Source organism: Molothrus aeneus, chromosome 9, assembly GCF_037042795.1.
Source record: "Molothrus aeneus isolate 106 chromosome 9, BPBGC_Maene_1.0, whole genome shotgun sequence".
Classification (NCBI taxonomy): Eukaryota; Metazoa; Chordata; class Aves; order Passeriformes; family Icteridae; genus Molothrus; species Molothrus aeneus.
This window is the reverse complement of record NC_089654.1, coordinates 24,142,148-24,160,671: the sequence shown is the minus strand read 5'-3', so window position 1 is coordinate 24,160,671 and position 18,524 is coordinate 24,142,148. Positions and strand designations below refer to the sequence as shown.

General features: G+C 43.3%; 1 protein-coding gene across 1 annotated transcript in view; it reads right to left on the bottom strand.

Annotated features, from left to right (window-relative positions):
- The window catches only part of C9H1orf21 (chromosome 9 C1orf21 homolog), a 103,072-nt gene that overhangs the window by 25,772 nt on the left and 58,776 nt on the right, over positions 1 to 18,524 (bottom strand). Inside the window, exon 3 of the mRNA XM_066555947.1 lies at positions 15,237 to 15,331. Coding sequence (XP_066412044.1) covers positions 15,237 to 15,331 — 95 coding nt within the window. The remainder of the gene's footprint in view (positions 1 to 15,236; positions 15,332 to 18,524) is intronic.

Below are 18,524 nucleotides of genomic sequence, written 5' to 3'. Positions count from 1 at the left end.
CTATTTCTTCATCTTAGATCAGGAAAAAATTGTGACCAAACCCGAATTCTGCATCTTGGCTCAGTCACAGGTGTGCAGATGCCCAGCCTCCAAGCCAGGAAAGCTGCTTTGAGATCCTATTTTCACCTACCCTATGGGTAAAAGCATACTGTAAAGCATCAGCAATGCTCAGCTGTCTAACTAGAACATTTACCTATTTAAAGTGAAAAAATGCCCTGAAAACTATCAATGACTGGAAAGTTCTTCAGATGAGTTCATGTGTAAATATATTAAAGGTACTGACTCTGGAAGAAATGTAAAGCAGGATATGTTCACTATTTTAAAGAGGATAAGAAAACCCTTCTCCAAGCTCATTTTGACACAATATAAAGATGTCAAAAGTTCACTACTTACACGTCTGTGCTAATTGATCAGAGTGGCTGAATCTAAGCTGTGACTAATACCAAAGTGCAAAGCTGGCTGAGAAGAAGAAAGTACTTTACAATGGCACATTGTTTAAATGGAGGAATACATCAAGGAGGATTTTGCTGGTATCTGTCCTGCAGAGGGATTTTCACTAGGGACTGGAATGATAATGAACTGGAGACTGCAACTGCTTTCTAAAACCCCAGAGAGCACCAAGCCAGGAAAGGTTCTGTTTTGCAGAATTCAAAGTTATCTTGACAACTTGGAGAGATGTCCTGAAGAAGTCAGGAGATCATTCCAACAAGGGCCAAGTCCTAGGAGTGCGCCGGCAGAAATAACCAACAGGGTACAATAACACACTGATATATCAATAATAAAACAGCCAACATGGAAGCACTAGTTTATGCAGTAGCTCTGCTGGACAGGATCTAGAAGCTTGCTGGACACCAGCCCTCAGTATCCTGCTCCTGCAACCAAGCCAGGCCTTGTCCTGATGCATCTAGAAGCTGGGATGGCTGCAGAATGAGTGACTTGGCTACAGGCACCAGGAAGGTGTCAAAGAACGACAATGGCTCCACATGAAGTAGAGAAAACACCCCATGAACCAGAACTCCTCAGCCTCCAAGGTGACAGCAGTGACTCCTGCTATCCATAGCTACCACCACCCCAAGGACCAACAAATGGGTCAGCAACACGGGGATCTGGATGGCAAAGTGTTTAACTAATACTGTGGTGGCAGAGCTCCAGCCCTTGCACTGTATTCTTCACAATCCCAACATGCCATCCCTCCTCTATCAATCCTATTCCTAGCTATCAATCCCATTTCATGCATTCTCGATCCTTTTCCTAGTCCACTCCCACAATTTTGTTCCTGACAACTTCTTTATTCATGTAAGGCAATGAGCTTGAAGCAAGAGCAGAATAATTATTTGGTATCTCCCACCCCAGAGTTAAGTTCCTCTAAACTCAATTAATCACGAAGAACTGCTGGCAGCTCCCTATTTGCCAGCAAGATACACCAAAGTAATAAGTGATTTCACATTCTGCTTTTGAAGGCAAGCTATTAAATTCACATACTGTATTACTTTAATCAAGAATAGTTAATTAAGCTGCTCCCCTGATATGAATTTTTATCATTCTGCACCAGCCATACATTACATTTTTATGACTCAGGCCGAGCCCATGATGCATGTTTGCAATCTATCTTTCCAAATTAATCTGTCACCACTTGTAAACTCAAAGTGGATCCAATACATTTGGTCTCAAAGGTAACTGGGCCGAGTTTGGGGACACTGGGGACTGGAGGGTGAGTGATGCTGAAGCACCACTTCACAAAAGGGTTTCAATGAATTACAAGCCACCCACCACGACACTAAACACACTGTTAATATTTTAGTCTGTTTGCCTTGTTTTATTTCCTTAAGTGAACTCGGCTTCATGCTCTATGCTACCATTCATAAAATCAATTCAATAACTTATATGCTCATAGTAATCATCAGCATCCATAATGCAGGAGTCATAAGTGCAGGCCATAAAGCAAGGGAGATCTGGAGTGGCAGGTTATTAAAAACATTAACATACGATATGAATCTAAGTCTAAATTTATTACAAGCAAAAACACCTCAACAACTTTCTGTTCCCGGAGCTTAAGGACAGGCTAATAACACAATGTTTTTCTAAAAAACAGACTTCAAACACAGCAGCCAAGGAGCCAGATATGGATCTCTTATCTTTTAAAAGTACTCACAGAAGTAGAATAGCAAAAAGAAAAAAAAATAATGACATCACTATTTGGCTATGTGACTTAATCATAAGAAAATAGGTTTATGAAGTAAAAAAGTGAACAAAATGAAAACTTGGACCAGTTTTTCAAATATTAACTGGGAATACTCTTTTATTATGCTGTGAGAATTGGCTGGAATTTACCCCCAGGAAAATAAGGAACATAGAGAAGATGTGTCATACCATCTAGCCTTTTGTGAATCTATGCCATCAAGTCAAGCCAAGCCTTCCATAATCCCATCCAACCACTTTTATTTAGGTTTTCTAAAAGGCAGACTGTCAAGGTTGATGTGAACTGGCTCTTTTCACACCTGACAATTTTACATATTTTTTTAAGGCAATACAACCAAAGGAGGCAGTTTAACATGGGACTACTGGATCCCCAGCTCCATCAAGAACCCACTGAGCTGGCCTTGGCAAAGCCCCTGTCTATAGAGACAAAAGGAGAAGCACATCAGGGTACTTAGGTCACTTATCTTTTAATGAAGATAGAAAAAACTACTGTATTTTGTTTATTTTAGTGAGAAATCAAGCACAGCCAGAAAAACAGTTACCAAAACCCAAGCAGGCCCACAAGGAATATGCAAGTCTACTCCACGAGCCTTTGAATTGGCTCTTGGCCCTTCTATGTATTTTTCCAATTTAAGAGATTTGTTTAGATAAACTCACAAATATGGGTATTTACACAGCATGACAGAATGGTGTATTTAGACATTTTAAGTAGAGGAACATTCTTTCAGGCCCATCATAAAACGAAAGCATGCCAAACTTTAACTAAAGAAACATGTTCTAACACCGAGAAACTTTTATAATTAATCCTCGCCTTAAATCATCTCAGAGAGAGTTATGAGTGTAATTACCGTCAGTTGAGACACTGCTCATGTTACTGAAATGGCTGAAAGCAGACCCTGGCTAACAGACAATCTGAATCCCTCCCATCCCATGACCAATTTACAGCTAAGCCCTGACTCACTGCATTAAGTCCGAAAATATTTCTCGGTATTAGTGACAGCTCATTGCGGGAGGAACAACGGACACGGGTGTGGGGGGGAAAAAATCCCCTCCAAACTCCACTGCTTCACTGAAGGGATGAAGATAATACATCGCTAAAATAGCCCTCTTTTTTTGATATTGTGATTTTTTTTTTTTTAAGATCACCAGGGCTATTCTTAGAGGAGTTACATGGTGTGCAGGTTGCAGCGAGCGAAGGCTTGGCCGGTGGCCAGCCCTGGCTGGGTTTGTTGCGAGGCTGAGCGATGCCTTAGCTCTGGAAGAGATTTCTGCTCGCTTTTCTAATGAAGAAAAGGAAAAGAGGATGCAGAGAACTCCATACACAAGCAGCTGAGAACGAGCTGTACTCTGGAAAGATGTGCCACTGTCTCCTTGCTGTCACCCAAGGCCTGCTTCGGGGCTGAATGTTTTCCCTAGGAAGGAAATGAGTGTAAACACTTCAGAGGCAGCGTTCCCATACGGATGTTATTCTTTGGAAAAGCTGGGCAGGATGCAGTGACTTAGAGAGCCAGGAGATCTCCAGCAGCAACAAATCCCACAAATATACAAGCTGCTAAACTTGTGAATGCAGCCAAGCCTGTATGAAAAAAAGTAAGGCACGTTTTGACCTTGACTCACTCTTAGACACTGTGAAGCAACTTGAAGCTGGTTATTTCAGAGCCCCACCAGTCAGCTGAGATGGCTGAGATTTCCTGTGCCTAGCTCAGGTGACTGCTTGTCTAAGGAAACGAGCTCTCCAACTCTACAAAGAAGTTGCTGATGCCAGAGAAGTTGCTGACACCCCTGGATCCCTGGAAGTGCCCAAGGCCAGGTTGGACAGGGCTTGGAGCAAACTGGGATAGCAGGAGGTGTCCCTGTCCATGGCAGGGGGTGGGACTATACAATCTTTAAGGTCCCTTCCCACCCAAACCAGTCTGTGATTCCATGATTCCATGAAAAGGAAAGGGTAATGTGGCAAACCCACAGCATTTCAGCAGAAGCGCCACACTATCAGCATTGCTGCAACCAAAACACCCTCTGTGTTCCACCACACCTGAAAGCCAAATCTGCCCCTCCTCTCTCCCACAGCACCTTTGTTTCTTTGAAAGGCTAAAGGAGAGGAGAAAACAAAGGGAAAAGGGCAGCCTGATGGCACTCCCTCTCAAACTGACCCTCCACACCATGGAGCCCAACATCCAAATATCCACAAAATCACAAAGTTTGTGTTGGAAGGCACCCTAAAATCCATCTCATTCCACCCCCCTCCACGGGCAGGGACACCTTCCACTATCCCAGGTTGCTCCAATTCCCATCCAGCCTGGCCTTGGACGCTTCCAGGGATCCAGGGGCAGCCAAAGCTTTTCTGGGCAACCTGTGCCAGGAAGAATTTCTTCCAAATATCCAATTCAACTCTGCCCTCTGGCAGTTTTACTCCAGACCCCAGTGCCAGGTCCCTCTCTCTTGTAGGCCCATACTGGGGGAAGAGGACAGCACAACACCCCTGCGGCACAGAACTTTCCCCTCACCAGGCTGTACCTTTGTTTTTAACATCCTGGGCCCTGGAAACTCCCCCCAGCTCACTGTCCTGGAAGTACAAGGGTTTTGGAATAAAAGTACTCGTTTGGATGAAATTCTGGGGAAGAACTGGTAATGTGCAGGCCCATTCTTGCTGTGTTTGCAGGCACAGCAGCTGCTTCTGGTTCCCAACACTTGCCTTCAGGTGCTGCTGCAATACAAACTACATTTAAATACATACACACACACAATTATAATATGATTACCTTATTAAGAAGCACTGGCTTTGTATTCCCATGCAGAGATTATCTGTTGGCTTAATTTTTTTTTTTTTAAAGCTGCCTGTCTTTGATGGTATCCCATGGAAAGATTACATATTGGATAGAGCAGCACATGGTCCACACAGACCAAATGTGGGAAATGAAAGCAGAGCATCTAGAGCTCTGTTTGAGCTCCAACACTGCTTCTTCCAGGAGCAAGGAACAAACAATTTAAGCAAAAAAAAAAAAAAAAAAGGATTTTCTTCTGAGTGAGAACAAATATGAAGCTGCATATTAACCTAGGTCAGTATTACTTTGATATCTGTATAAACCACTGCTTTCTTTCAGAAATTATTCATGAATTATTCAGGAGATTTTTTAACATACCTATGTGTAATTCAAAACTCTGTATGCACAAGAGTCTGAATTATCTGCTCAGCTTTTTCAGAATATTGAAGTACTTGCCTTTACTGGCATCAACTTATTTCCATAGAGATTTTCTTTCCATCCCTGACTTTTTCTTACTTAAAAAAATCCTGAACTCTTGAATGTTATATTCTTACATTGTTTCCCCTCCTCCCAGTCCAATTGCTTACTCTTCTTTCCACCAGCTGAAATGCAGAAATCCCTTCCAACACACATTTGAGTCTCCCAGCTGCCTGCAGAGCAGCTGGTCTTGGCTATCCACAAAATCAAAGGGAAACAACCAAAGTCCAAAAGCTCAATTACAATGAAAAACAAACCAGGCTGAACTCCTTCCAGCCCTGCTGCAGGAATACACAGTGCAGAAGGATGGACACACTCACTGTTTTATTCCTGGAGGTGGCTGAAGCACTTCTAGTTCAGCTACAGGCAGCCCAGCTCCTTTTTCCTGGGGGAGCTGCACACACACCCATCCTGCTTTAACCCATCATCAGGGATAAATCCCCCTCCTGGGTGACCCACCAGGGATAAATCCCCCTCCTGGGTCACCCACCAGCTCCCTGAGGGTCATGCCATGGCTGCAGCCCTGGGCAGGCTGTGGTGAGGCTGCTGTGCCCTTCTGGGATGCTCCCAGAACACATCCCAGGTTCACACCAGCTCCTGGGGAAACCTGGATCTGCCAACCCTGTCACCCTGAGCACACAGCAATTAAGGCTAAAGAGCTAAAGGACCTGTTAATGCAGCTAATGAGCTTCCCCAGCAGCTCTCTTTTCCTTTCTCTAGAGAAGACAACATTAAATCAAGATCTTTCCTGCTGATGTGTGCCCTCACATCTCAAAAAGCCTCAGCCTGGGTAGCCCAGCCCCTGCATTTCCCTGGAAGAGTTAAGAAGAAAAGAAGTCCACTCAAAAATGTTCACCACAGTTTCAAGTAATTTTGAGCAAAACACCATTTTCTCCACTACAAATGTCAAACGTTTCCCACCTTTGCTCACATCTAGTGGTGAAGCACAACCAAAACATGGAACAAGCAAACACAAAACTCCAGCTTGCAGTGGTGGGAATGTTCCTGCTCAAGGATGATGTGAGCATAAAATTGCCTAATAGATGGAAAGTTAACCAAAGCAGTGACTACTGAAACTGAGAGATCACAAAGGCTGGAGGGGTAAACACGTAATGAAGCACCTAGGGATGAATTTGTTGTTATCTCCATGCTCTACAACAGTCTGAAATTAGCAGCTCACCAGATATGAAAATCCCAGACCCTACATTTCCACCACAACCACTTTGACTCTAGGAGTCTCTTAAAAGAAAGTGTGAGCGGACCACATTATATCTGTAATTAAATGTGAACAGATGAAAGGCTGAGTTTGCCACTATCACAAGGAGGTCAGAAGATCAGAGCTCACCACTGGTCAGGAGTGCTCCAAACTCAGACTCCCAGGCCACAGCAGTTACCTGCATTTACAGCTTTAGTCTCTATCAGTGACTGATGATTTTAGGTATTTCTGCACGATCCATTCTGTCTGTATCTTGCCTCATCCTCTGTTCCAAACAGCAGAGTTAATAATTAACACCTACTAGGCAATTGCTACTAGGCAATTGCTGAATAGCAAGTACCAAAACAGAGGATACAGAGAGCTTCTATATCCTCTTCTCTTGCTGACAGCTTGCAAAATCCTACAGCTCATCTTTCTTAAAGCTTCAGTTCTGCAAGTGTGGAGATGCTCATGTTCTTTAAAAAAATAAGAAGAATGAAAAAGAATCTGAAGGTTCATGGTCCTCACAATCATGGAAGAAACTCTTAAATCAAGAACTTGACACCTTGCCATGACTGCTGACTCCTCTGTTTCACCAACAGCCCTGTGTCCATCCTCCTCAACAGCATCAGCTTTCCCAGAGAGGGGGGGAAAAAATCCCAGGGAGAAATTCACCTGTTAAAATAATACAGGCAAGGAAAGAACAGAAGCTGTATGGAAAATGACCTGCTTCCACAAGTGACAGTGGGAATGTCTCTGCAGGTTTTGCAAGAATCCTTTCCACCAGCGATGTGGGCTGGTCCTGAACTGTGTTCCTGAGAGCTGCCCATCACTGATACATTTTCTCCATCATCAAGCCCACAATTACATGTTGCTCCTGGACACTGTTATTTTAACACACTTTGAAAGAAATAGAATTACATATTTTTAAGCTTTCTACTTTAAAATTATCAAGAACTTGAGAAATGGTATCATTCTACCTCTCCACAGGGCACTGTGCAGATTTATTCAACAAAGGGGGAAGAAGGAAACAAGGTCTGGTCTGAAGCAATGCACCTGGAGCTCAACAACTTTTGTATGATTTTCTGACTTGCTAAAAATATTTATTAATGATGTTCATTTATCTTCGAAATTTTCAAAATTAAATACTGGAGGAAAAAAATGAATACTTCCTCACCAGAACCATTTTAATGGAATCCAGAAGAAGAATATTAATACCCAGTGCAATCGTTTACTTTGATGTCTATATAATATGTAGTGACCCGTAAGTGGAATGAGCTAAAACTGTCATAAATTCATTATGAGAAACCATTCTTTGAAGAATATCAATGCAAATTTGAAATGAAATGAGCAATATGGAAATGAGCTAATTGCACAGCGTTTAAAATAACTGGCTCCAGCAGCAATGTCCTTTCTGTGCACTTCTATTTCAGCTGCAAAAAACACTGGAGAGGCTGGGTTATGAAAATTGAAATGCTGTAATTACTTAGCACTGATAGTGATAGGGCAGCATTCATTTAGGATCTCAGGCTCTGGGGGAAAAAAGAAATCCAGAAGATGATTCTATAATTCTCATTTCTCTGAGAAAGGGAACCTCAGATGGCATGCAGTGCAAAATGTACCAACCCAGGCCCTGTCAACAAAGACTGGAAAAAATACCGTGTATTTCCAGGGAGTTTTCTAGGTATCAGCTTATAAAAGTAGAATGCCAAATTTCTCTTCATATCCTACAAAGGTTTGGCTTGGAAGGGACCTTAAAGCTCATCCCAGTCCCACCCTCTGCCATGGGCAGTGACACCTCCCACTATCACCAACTGCCCCAAGCCCTGGCCAGCCTGGCCTTGGGACACTTTCAGGGATGGGGTATGAGGAATCCAGAACTACAGAGGTATTTTCCTCCCTGGGTCTGGAATGCACCTTCCCCCAGTGGGGCCCAGCCCTGCTTTGCCCCCTCTGTCCCAGCACTGCTCAGAATGGCTCTGTCTGGAGGAATCCCCACTCTGCCCTCGCAGGTGCCCGGGGCAGGGGTGCCCACCCACCCACCTCTATCCCAGGGTGAACCCTGCCACCTCGGGCAGAAGGAACTTGGTGTTACACCCCTCCCTCCTGCACCTCCTTACTTTTGAATTTTAATCCCTGGCTTCCCTTTACTCGCTGATTTTGGAGCTGCGGCTTTTGTAGCGGCGGCTTTTGTTTTGTGGTTTGTTTCTTTGGGTGGAGGGAGGCGAGTCCAGATGTGGAGCAGCTCCATGCTGGGCTGTGAGGAACCTGTGGGACCTGTTCCCACAGAGCTGCCCCGGGCCCTGGGCTTTGGCTGACACAGCACCTGGGCAAAGTGGATGCCTGTCCCTGTGGGAAAACGTGCTGGGGTGCAGGCTGGCTTTGGAGCCCTCCATTCCTGCTCTCTCCTCACTCTCAGCAGCACAGGCGCTGTGTGGATGAACACCACAGGAACCTCTGCACATTATCCCACCTCCAGGCACATCTGCTGATGCTCACTTTGTCCTTTTATCCTTTTAGCACTCCCATGCCCCAGGACCTGAAGAAAAAGAGTGTCTCAATTTCTTTCTCCCCTGCCACAATGACCCAAGCTGCATTTTGCTGTGGCTTTTTGTGGGTTTCACCCTGCCTGGACTCCAACACAAGAACCAACAACATCTCCAAGTTTTTCATTAAGATGAGCCTATATATATCTATATCTATATATATATCTATATCTATATACACACTTAATGCTACATCTCTATGTACTGGCACTCCATACCTAAAGAGGCTCCAAGAGAGGCGGAGAGGGAATTTGGATAACGGTCTGGAGTGACAGGACAAGGGGAAGTGTCTTCAAGCTCACAGAGGGCAGGGTTGGGTGAGTTACTGAGCAGACACTCCTCTCTGTGAGGGTGAGGAGGCCCTGGCACAGTTGCCCCATCCCAGGAAGTGCCCAAGGCCAGCTTGGATGGGGCCTGGAGCAACCAGGGACCGTGGAAGGGGTCCCTGCCCATGGCAGGGGGTGGCACTGGATGAGCTTTAAGCTCCTTCCAACCTAAACCAACCTGGGATTCTGTGATCTGAAAGCGCACAGGGAAATAAGGGGGGCAAGGTGCAGAGAAATTAAGACCCTCTCTTTTATATATAGAAAATATATTTCTAGATATCCATCCTTTAGAGTGGATAATGAACCAACAGGATGAAGTTTTCCCAACACTTGAACTGGAGCTGACCCTGTGCTGGTGGAACAGGGCTCCTGGAGAATGTCACAAGCAGCAAGGAAAGCAAACAAGGGGCCAGCACAGGATTTAACACACCCCAACTCTTCAGAATGGACAAAACCCAGGAAAACCTCTTCTTTCTAAGGGCTTGAAGGCTCTCGGGCATTTTTTGGTTTCTTTCCCCTTATAAGCAGAGCATGAGCAGGTTCTATCCTGAAATGGTGTGTTCTGAAACACTGCCACGGCACAGTGGTTTGAAATAAATAATTAGGACATTAGGGAGAGAAATCCTCACACTGGAATATGCATTAATATGTGCTAACTTCAGTTTTTAAAAAGCTCTTCACCAATGTACTGCACCAGTGCTGAAATAGAAATGCAGTTATTCATTTAAAACACTGCAATTCAAAGCTTACCTAGCAATAATAAGCAGCACTGGCTTTAAGTATTTTAAAGTACCAAATTAATTCTATTTCCATGCTTAAATTTGCCCTTGTGGTATTTTACATCTGTAGAAAGGAAAACACCACAAATACCCCCAATAAACTCAGTGGTGGCTACTCTATTTCTTTTAGCTGGCTTATTTCTTTTTTATTTAGTTTTTTTAGCAGCTAGATTGGGCAGGTTGGTAATAGAATTAGAATGTATTTTCCTAAATGGATGTGGAATTCAACATATACCAATATTGGCACTGCACATCAAAAATATCTATGATTGATGTATCTATAACATGCATTTTACATCTTGTGTGTAATATATATATTTAAATAGGGGTCTTCCCTTTCACATATTACATTTTATATGGTTATTAAGGTGTTTCACTCTGCATTTTCTGCCAGGCTTTTAATTTCACACACTTCATCTATCAGATATTACTGCCTACTTTATACAAATCACTACAGAAAATGATAACTGGTGTTGAATACAGAGTCAGGGAGGCAGGGGGTTTGCAATTCCAAGTAATGTGGAGCTGGGTGATAAATGGAGAACAGCAGCTGGACTAAGAAGCTCAAGAGAGACAAAAATCACATTTGCAGGTAAGTGGAGTGGAAATTTGTGGAAATTGGGTAAAACAAAAAGCAAAACATTGTTATTAAAGGTGGAGTGAGAGGTAGCAAGAGCAACAGAGAGGCAATTTTCTCCCAGCTCCAGCAGGAATTCATCTCAAGCTCTAACATGCAATTTCACCACGGAACTCCAGGATGAAACACAGGATTATATCTAATTGTTTTAGGGGTTTGGATAACAAAGCATAAAAATCCCAGTAACTGGCCTTTTGTGCCAGTACAGCCCAGAAAATGATGAATAAAACTTATAAAAACATCCAAAACCTGAACTGCCATAAATATCAAGATAACTACCCAACAGAAAAGAAATTCAGCTTTGGGGATTTGGTATTTTCAGGGATATCTGTACTATGACAGCCCAGTTCACAGGAAAATTGATCCAGCTCCTGAAGTTTGCCAAAGCAATGCTAAGCTGCAGAAATACCACACACCTTCTCATTTTACCTCTTCTGGCAGAAATATTTTACAATGGAAAGCCAGGAGTGCTGTGAGAGTATGGAAATGAGGACAATTAAATCTGCCCTATTATGAGTATTAAAAAGGCTGTTATGTAATTGTACTCTGTATATTTAACATGATGGTGTAAGAGCTAAACAGTCCCCTCCAAACAAAAAGTTAATAGGTCTTTATTAATATGTTATTTATTTTGGTCATACCTGCTTGTAAAATATTAATACTGCCTGAGTTTGGCATTTTAGCTTTCACAGTGACAAATCCACCCTTAGCTTTGGCTAATCCTTAGGGCCAAAAAAACCCCACCCAGATCTGCTGAGTGGTAAAACTCCCATTGTTTTGGAGAAGGCTTAGCATAAAACCTTCCCCCACAAAGACAGGGAAATGCAGGAGAGGTTCTGTAGAGCTCCTGTGGAGTCCTGGGGAGCTGAAGTTTAGTTTTAACACAAGCTGGAGTTCAGCACCACATGTGGCACATTGGCACCAAGCTGGGCATGGAGACAAAGTCCAGCATCCCAACAAACCATCCCAGCCAGGCCTTCTGCTTCTGAACTCAGAAATAACCATCCTAGCTGCTCATTTACCTCCAGGAATAATAGCACACACATTACCTTCCATGCATCATCTCACAAGAAAATTAGCACAGCTCCCATGTTATATATATATATATATATATATATATATATATATATGCACAAAGCAACACTTGTTATTTAAAAATACATATAATATGCAGTACAAATTACTTCTGTCTTTCACCTATCTGCTAGTTCTTCACTGTTCTGCCTCCAAACAGCCCTGGTTTAGCTGAGCAGCCACCAAAGCACGTGGCACAGTGACAGCATCCAGTGCAGCCCAGCTCTGCAGTGCCTGGTCCTGCTACATCCCATTCCCACCCTGCAGGCTGGGATGTGGATGGGATGTGGGACTGCCAGCTCAAGTGCAATGACTCTGGCTTTGTTTTGAAGGTGGAGGCTGCTCTGGAAGGTGTTAGAGGTACCTAGAATGAAACCAGGAGCAGAGAGATCCCCGTGGCAGGTGGAGAACTGGAGAAACCTGACTAAAGAAGTGAATCAGGCCTATGGATACAAAGGAAGGAAAACAAACCTAGTTTATATTTTCTTATTTTTTCCCCTTTGTCAAAAGCCTACATTTTAATCCAAAGGGGCCTTTGATTCCAGCAGAAAATGTCTTCCCATGGAGCATCTTATGTTTCCCCTGGCAGACAGCCCCAGCACAGCCATTCCTGCTGGCACTGTGTCTTTGGAGCATTTCTGCTTCACTGTGCCAGACCTGCCCAAGTGTGGAGCTCTGCTTAAGCCTCAGGTTGAAGCTGAGAAGGTGGTGATTCACTGACAGAGCCTCATCTCTCCCACAGATACCCACATTGTACCAGCCCTTCTCTGGCCCTTCCTCAAGCAGAACCAAAGCCTGGGAGTCTGGCCTCAGCACCCAGTGTGAAATGACAGCATCCCTGATGACTGCCATGCCCTCCCATTCTCTTCATCTACTCATGTCACCTTCTTTCCCCCTGACTCAGAAATACTGCAGCACCAAAGGCAGAGATGGCAGCACATCAAAGAGCCTAAGATACAAGGGAAGCAGGTTTATTTTCACTTGAGCTGAGATTTTTTTTTTAAGCAAGACTTCAAAATACCTTAAAAAAGTAACAGAGATGATAATGGGATTGAAAAATTCAATGGCATCTGAATAACACAATTCAAGCACCAGTATCAGGGGATAAGATAACCCACCCAGCCACTGAGGTTACACCTCTCATCTGAGCTGTGTTTCTAAAGGGAATGTGCATTTACAGCCCCATGACATTAAAGAAATGTGGGGTTAAGAAACAAGAGAGGAGGAAAAAGGGCCAGTCGATTCTCCCACCGCCTTTTCTTGTTCCTAAAATTTCAGTTGCCTGGAAATGGCTGATGATAAGATGGGATTATGTAAGTGCTTGCCAACTTCTCACACACTAAGGAAATTAAAGCCTCAGTGATGGGTAGCTTAACCCATCCTCTAAGCAGTGAGCTAAAACATGTTTACTAAGGAGAACTCCAATAGTGAAACCCCTTTAAAAAAACCAGAAGTGATGAGGACTTGACAATTCCCAGGATTAAAAAGATGCATATATTACAGACAAGGTAATCTCCTTACAGAAAGATGAGGAAAAGGAAAATAAAGCCTTTTTGGTGGGCAAGACAGTTTTTGTTTTAAGGCATATCCATCCTGTCTGGCTGAAGACTTTGTTGTGTTATTGCCTTTTTTTTTTTTTCTCCTGATAAACACGACAGAAGACCTACACTACCCTTCCAAATCCTTACTGTGCCATTTTCCAACAAACTCACTGCTCCCATCAAACATGACCCACCAATAATAAAATGAGAAGCACTGTGCTCTTCCTACATTTAATCAGGAGAACACTTGGGTGCTACAAGACACCTAGCACCAAGCAAAGTGCAAAACAGCTTGATCTTGTTTTGAACAGACCTTCAGCAAGTGTGTCACCCCAGCAGACCTGAGCTTTCCTGAGCTCTTCCCTGCTCTGACATGGGACCTTCTGCAAATATTCTCATTTAACTACAGCTGAAGGCCAGTGGAAAATCTAACACAGAATCACAGTATATCCAGGGCTGGAAGGGACTCACAGGGACCACTGACTCCAACTCCCAGCCCTGCACAGGACTCCCCAGCAATCTGTTAAAAACCTCTAAATCCTGCTCCGAGCTCAAGTTGCACCACCCATTGGAGCACCAGCTATTGCACCAAAATTGCAGGTAGCAAATGGCTGATCTGGAGGTTGAAGAAGAAATCATATTGCCTGCTGCTCAGCCACAGGACAGGGCAGCAAAATAAACTCCATTTACTACAGAAATGCACTTGTAGTTGTGTAATGTATGTGTGTCTAGGAGAGGAAATATAAAGTAGCCAAGTTGCTGGAGCTCACATCTCCATCAAAAGTCAAAAATCCCAAACAGTGGATTTTTCTACAGCTGCCCAATCATGGCAAAAGGCAAATCCTCAGCTGGTGATAATGGTTATGGTTCCACTGGAATCTGCTGCTGCAGTTTCCCCTCTGGACCTACAGATGGAGGGGAGAAAACCCAACCATTCTGTGTGAAGAAAAGCTGCACTGAATGAGTGGAACCAGATGTGAAAACTTGCACCCAGCTACAAGAACTGTGGGATGTCTTTGAAAACTTCGACTGGTCAAAGCCCCAGCCAGCCAATAACAAAACCTACAGTCCTTCAGCTTTGGAAGAGAAGAAACAACTTCTCAGAAATGCCAGAAGTGACTCAACTGTGATTTTTAAGCTGCTTCAACAGCATCTAAGTTATTTCAAGTAGTTCTAAGAGTTTGCCTGTGATTGCCTTCCCTTAATGGAACTACAAGCTGGCAAAGTGCTCGAATCGGGGTAAAAGAAACACACATGACTTTTGTGACTGCTGTGTTATGAATATATTGTTTCTTTCTGTTCCAAATTGCCTTCCTTGGGAATTTTAAAATACAGAAAACCAGCAAGTATCTACATAAGTAGGTCATTTTCTTAATGGCAGAGAAGTGCTGTTTTACTCCAGCTCGTTTGTAACACAGACACACGTATTTCCAAATAAAGGGTATTTTCGGATCTGCAAGGAAGGAGAGTGACTTAAAATCATGAAGGCACTCACTCCAAGATCAGGTAAAGCCTAATTCAGAAAGACAAGCAGGAAAAAGTTGCATTTTGCACCTTCCATGAGAGCTTTGCAGGGAGCTGTGACATTTTGGAGAAAATCCTCTTGCTGTGCACAAGCCGGAGCTGGAGGGTGCTGCATATTCCATTACAAAAGCAGAGCCACGTTAGTTCATTAGAGAAGTGATAAGTTCAATCCTTACCAAGTTTTCTTGGTTCCTGGCTGCTATTTTCTGATCATCTTCTCCCCCATTTTTCATGTATTTGACCTCTTCCACTGGTTTGATCCTATACTCATCTGAGCACCAAGAAAAAAAAAAAGAAAAAAAAATTTGAACCAGTGTAGTTCAGCAGCTGGGATAAAAACCAAACTAAAACCAAAACAGCTGACTAGAATAGACCCTAGTTAAGCAAAGCAACTAAAAATTACATGTATATCTTTTCAAAGGCTTACATGTGACTAATACAAAGGAAGTTTCTCCTGCCTAAAGCTTCAATAGGAATTTCAGTAGCTCTCTGGTCTAATACAGCCAAGGCACCAGGAAACAGGGATGTTTGGTGTGCAGTCTCTCCCAAATCCCTAGTTTTCTGTTGATTATGTTCAACAAAAACAAGTTCTTTGCTCCTGCACCCTCCCTGGATATTCATTCTCAGTGGACCAACAAGCCATGGACAGTGGCTACTCAAGACAAGGCTGCTCATGGGTGTTCCCTGCACAGCAAAGCTGATGGAGAATACTGAAAATGTAGGTTAAAAGCTAGAAAAAAGCCAACCCACACCATAATCACTTTGTCCTTTTTTAAATTTTGTTTTTCCTACTGACACAATGCACAGTCATAGAATGATTTCTGGAGAAAAGGCCCCATGCTGACCATCTTCCTTTTCCCATTTCCCCCACCAACCACCATTTTTCCTGCACACAAATGTCACCCAGACAGAAATTCAGCCTGAAAATAAATAAGAAAAGTAAGATTCTTGGTTCATCCTTAATATTTATCAGCTCTTGAAATACTAGAATCCCCAGCTCTAGTGCCACTATGGAAATGTTACCTAACATAGAGGTGCTACACCAGAGTAAACCCAAAGCTCCAACAAGGGGTTTCTTCCCTTGGCAGGACAAGAAGGGATTTCAGAGAGAATCATTCTTCCCTGCAGCCTGTGAATCCAATTCTTGCAGGACCAACACTGCCCTTGCTCAGTCACTTTTTGCTCTGCTGTTCTTTGCAGCATGTGAGTCTATTGGAAAAAACACCCAGAGTTGTGCATCCATCCTCCTACACCCAGGAAAAACAATGCAGAAGAGAAACTCCATCCCACAAAGGTGGAAAATATTAATACAATGTGAAATGAGACAAAGTTCACTTGGAATAAAGGACAAAACCATGGCAAATCAGAAGGCACTGCACAAACTTCCCTCTTTTTCTTTGGGTTTTCAAGCAATTTCTCTCACTTATACTAAGGGAAAAACAAAGCACAAATGGATTTTTCTGGGTTACTGTGTTGTTAAAAAAAGAATCAATATTATTTGGACAAAACTGTTTTCAAGAAACTGTTAACCACAGAGTCTAGAAGTTAAATAAGCCTTGCTTTGAAAAGTAAGGCTTATTTTAAAAATAAATTGCTTCAAAAACAATCTTATTTTTTTAAAATACATCATGGTTTTGCATTTGGACTAATCCACATCTATACATTTTCTTTATTATAGAGTTCAAACAAACGGAACTATTCTATCAAATAGAAGCATCTGAGACACAGAACCAGATGGAAGAATTTAAGACAATATTATCAGATTGGTAAATGAGAACAACTCTGAGGTTTTGGGTTTTTTTTCTTTTTATCCAGTGTAATTCAGCTAGTCTGGAGATGACAATTCATAAGCCCAAAAGGGCTGAACACAATAAAGCCTGAGAATTAGAAATAGTTGATTGACTGCAATTATCTAACTTACATTTTCCTCCCTGCCTCAGTGCTCTGTGTTGTGATTAGCAATAAAACCCACACGCAGAAAAAGCATCAAACTCCCACAGAGGCACGCAGGGATCTGAATGGGGAAACAGATGAGCAAGAGAAAGCAGCACGAAGGACATTTCCCAACCCACAGCCAGTCCAGGGGCACTGGAGGAGAGAGGAAGTTCAGCCCAGCCTTGTGGAAAACGAGGAAGGTATGGAGGGGCTGATGTTCCATGACAAAAATAACCCTGAAATGTGTCTGCTGCTTATTCCAAGAGATTAAAGTGATTAAACACCACATCCAGGCAGCAGCTGATCCTGTGGGGATGGTGCTTCCTTGGACACATCATCCCTTGGAGCAAGTCAACCAGGGCACCAAGGAGTCCCTGACTGATAGCCAGGATAATCAGACTGACATGTGAAATTCTGATACACCTGGACAGGACAGAGTCTCCCTAGAGATCAAAAATTTTAAATTCACAATGCACATGGGCACAGATCCTTCAAATGCTGCATCATTTGCCAGATGCATCAAGTAGCTCTGAACTGGTGGCAGAAAACCTTGCACAGATTTCTTATGGTATTTCCAGAGCTATTTCCAACAGTGCTAGTAAACATCAATACTTTCCTGATGATACAATAAGTATTAAATTATCTCTGGCACAGCTGGCGTTACTCTCCCCTCCATCCTACCAACCGCAGAAGTGCAGACAACTGAATAATTTACACCCAAGATATGCAGCAGCAAGAAGGTTTTGAAAAATAAACCAGTAATTTTTCGTAACATATTCTGGACAAGTGGAATCCACCACAGCAAACAGAAAGTCTTACTCTGGAGAAATCCAGCTTCTCCTCAGGAGAATGGCTTCCCACTGCCAGAGGGCAGGGTCAGATGGGATATTGGGAAGGAATTGTTCCCTGTGAGGGTGGGCAGGCCCTGGCACAGGGTGCCCAGAGAAGCTGTGGCTGCCCCTGGATCCCTGGCAGTGTCCAAGGCCAGGCTGGACAGGGCTTGGAGCAAGCTGGGACACTAGAAAATGTCCCTGCCCATGGCAGGGGGTGGCACTGGATGGGCTGCAAGATCCCTTCCAATCCAAACCATTCTGTGATTCTGTGGATAAAGATAAAAACAAAAATCAAGAAGCCCCTGCAGATGTTGGCAGAATGAGCCTAGTAATACAAAGTGTCTTAGAAAATTAATATAAATGTCCTGGCTCTAATAGATGGCCTGTGTTTGAGCAGAAGAAATCTCTGCTTGTATCTCAAAAAGCAATAAAGCCTTGACACAATCTAAAGCTGAGGATCTGCTTTAAAGGCCAAGAGATTATCTCCTGTTATGAGACCCACTGGGGAAGGGGTTGAGGGGCCAGCACTCAGCCCCCAGTGGCTCAGGGAGTGATGAACAGCCCAGAACTCCAGGCAGCTCCAGCCATCCAGGGGCTCTCTGCACACACCATGGTGAAACCAAAAGGCAAATGCAGCACTGGCCTGTGGAAAGGCAGGGATCAACTTCATTTTGGGTAATAACTGAGCCATAACAA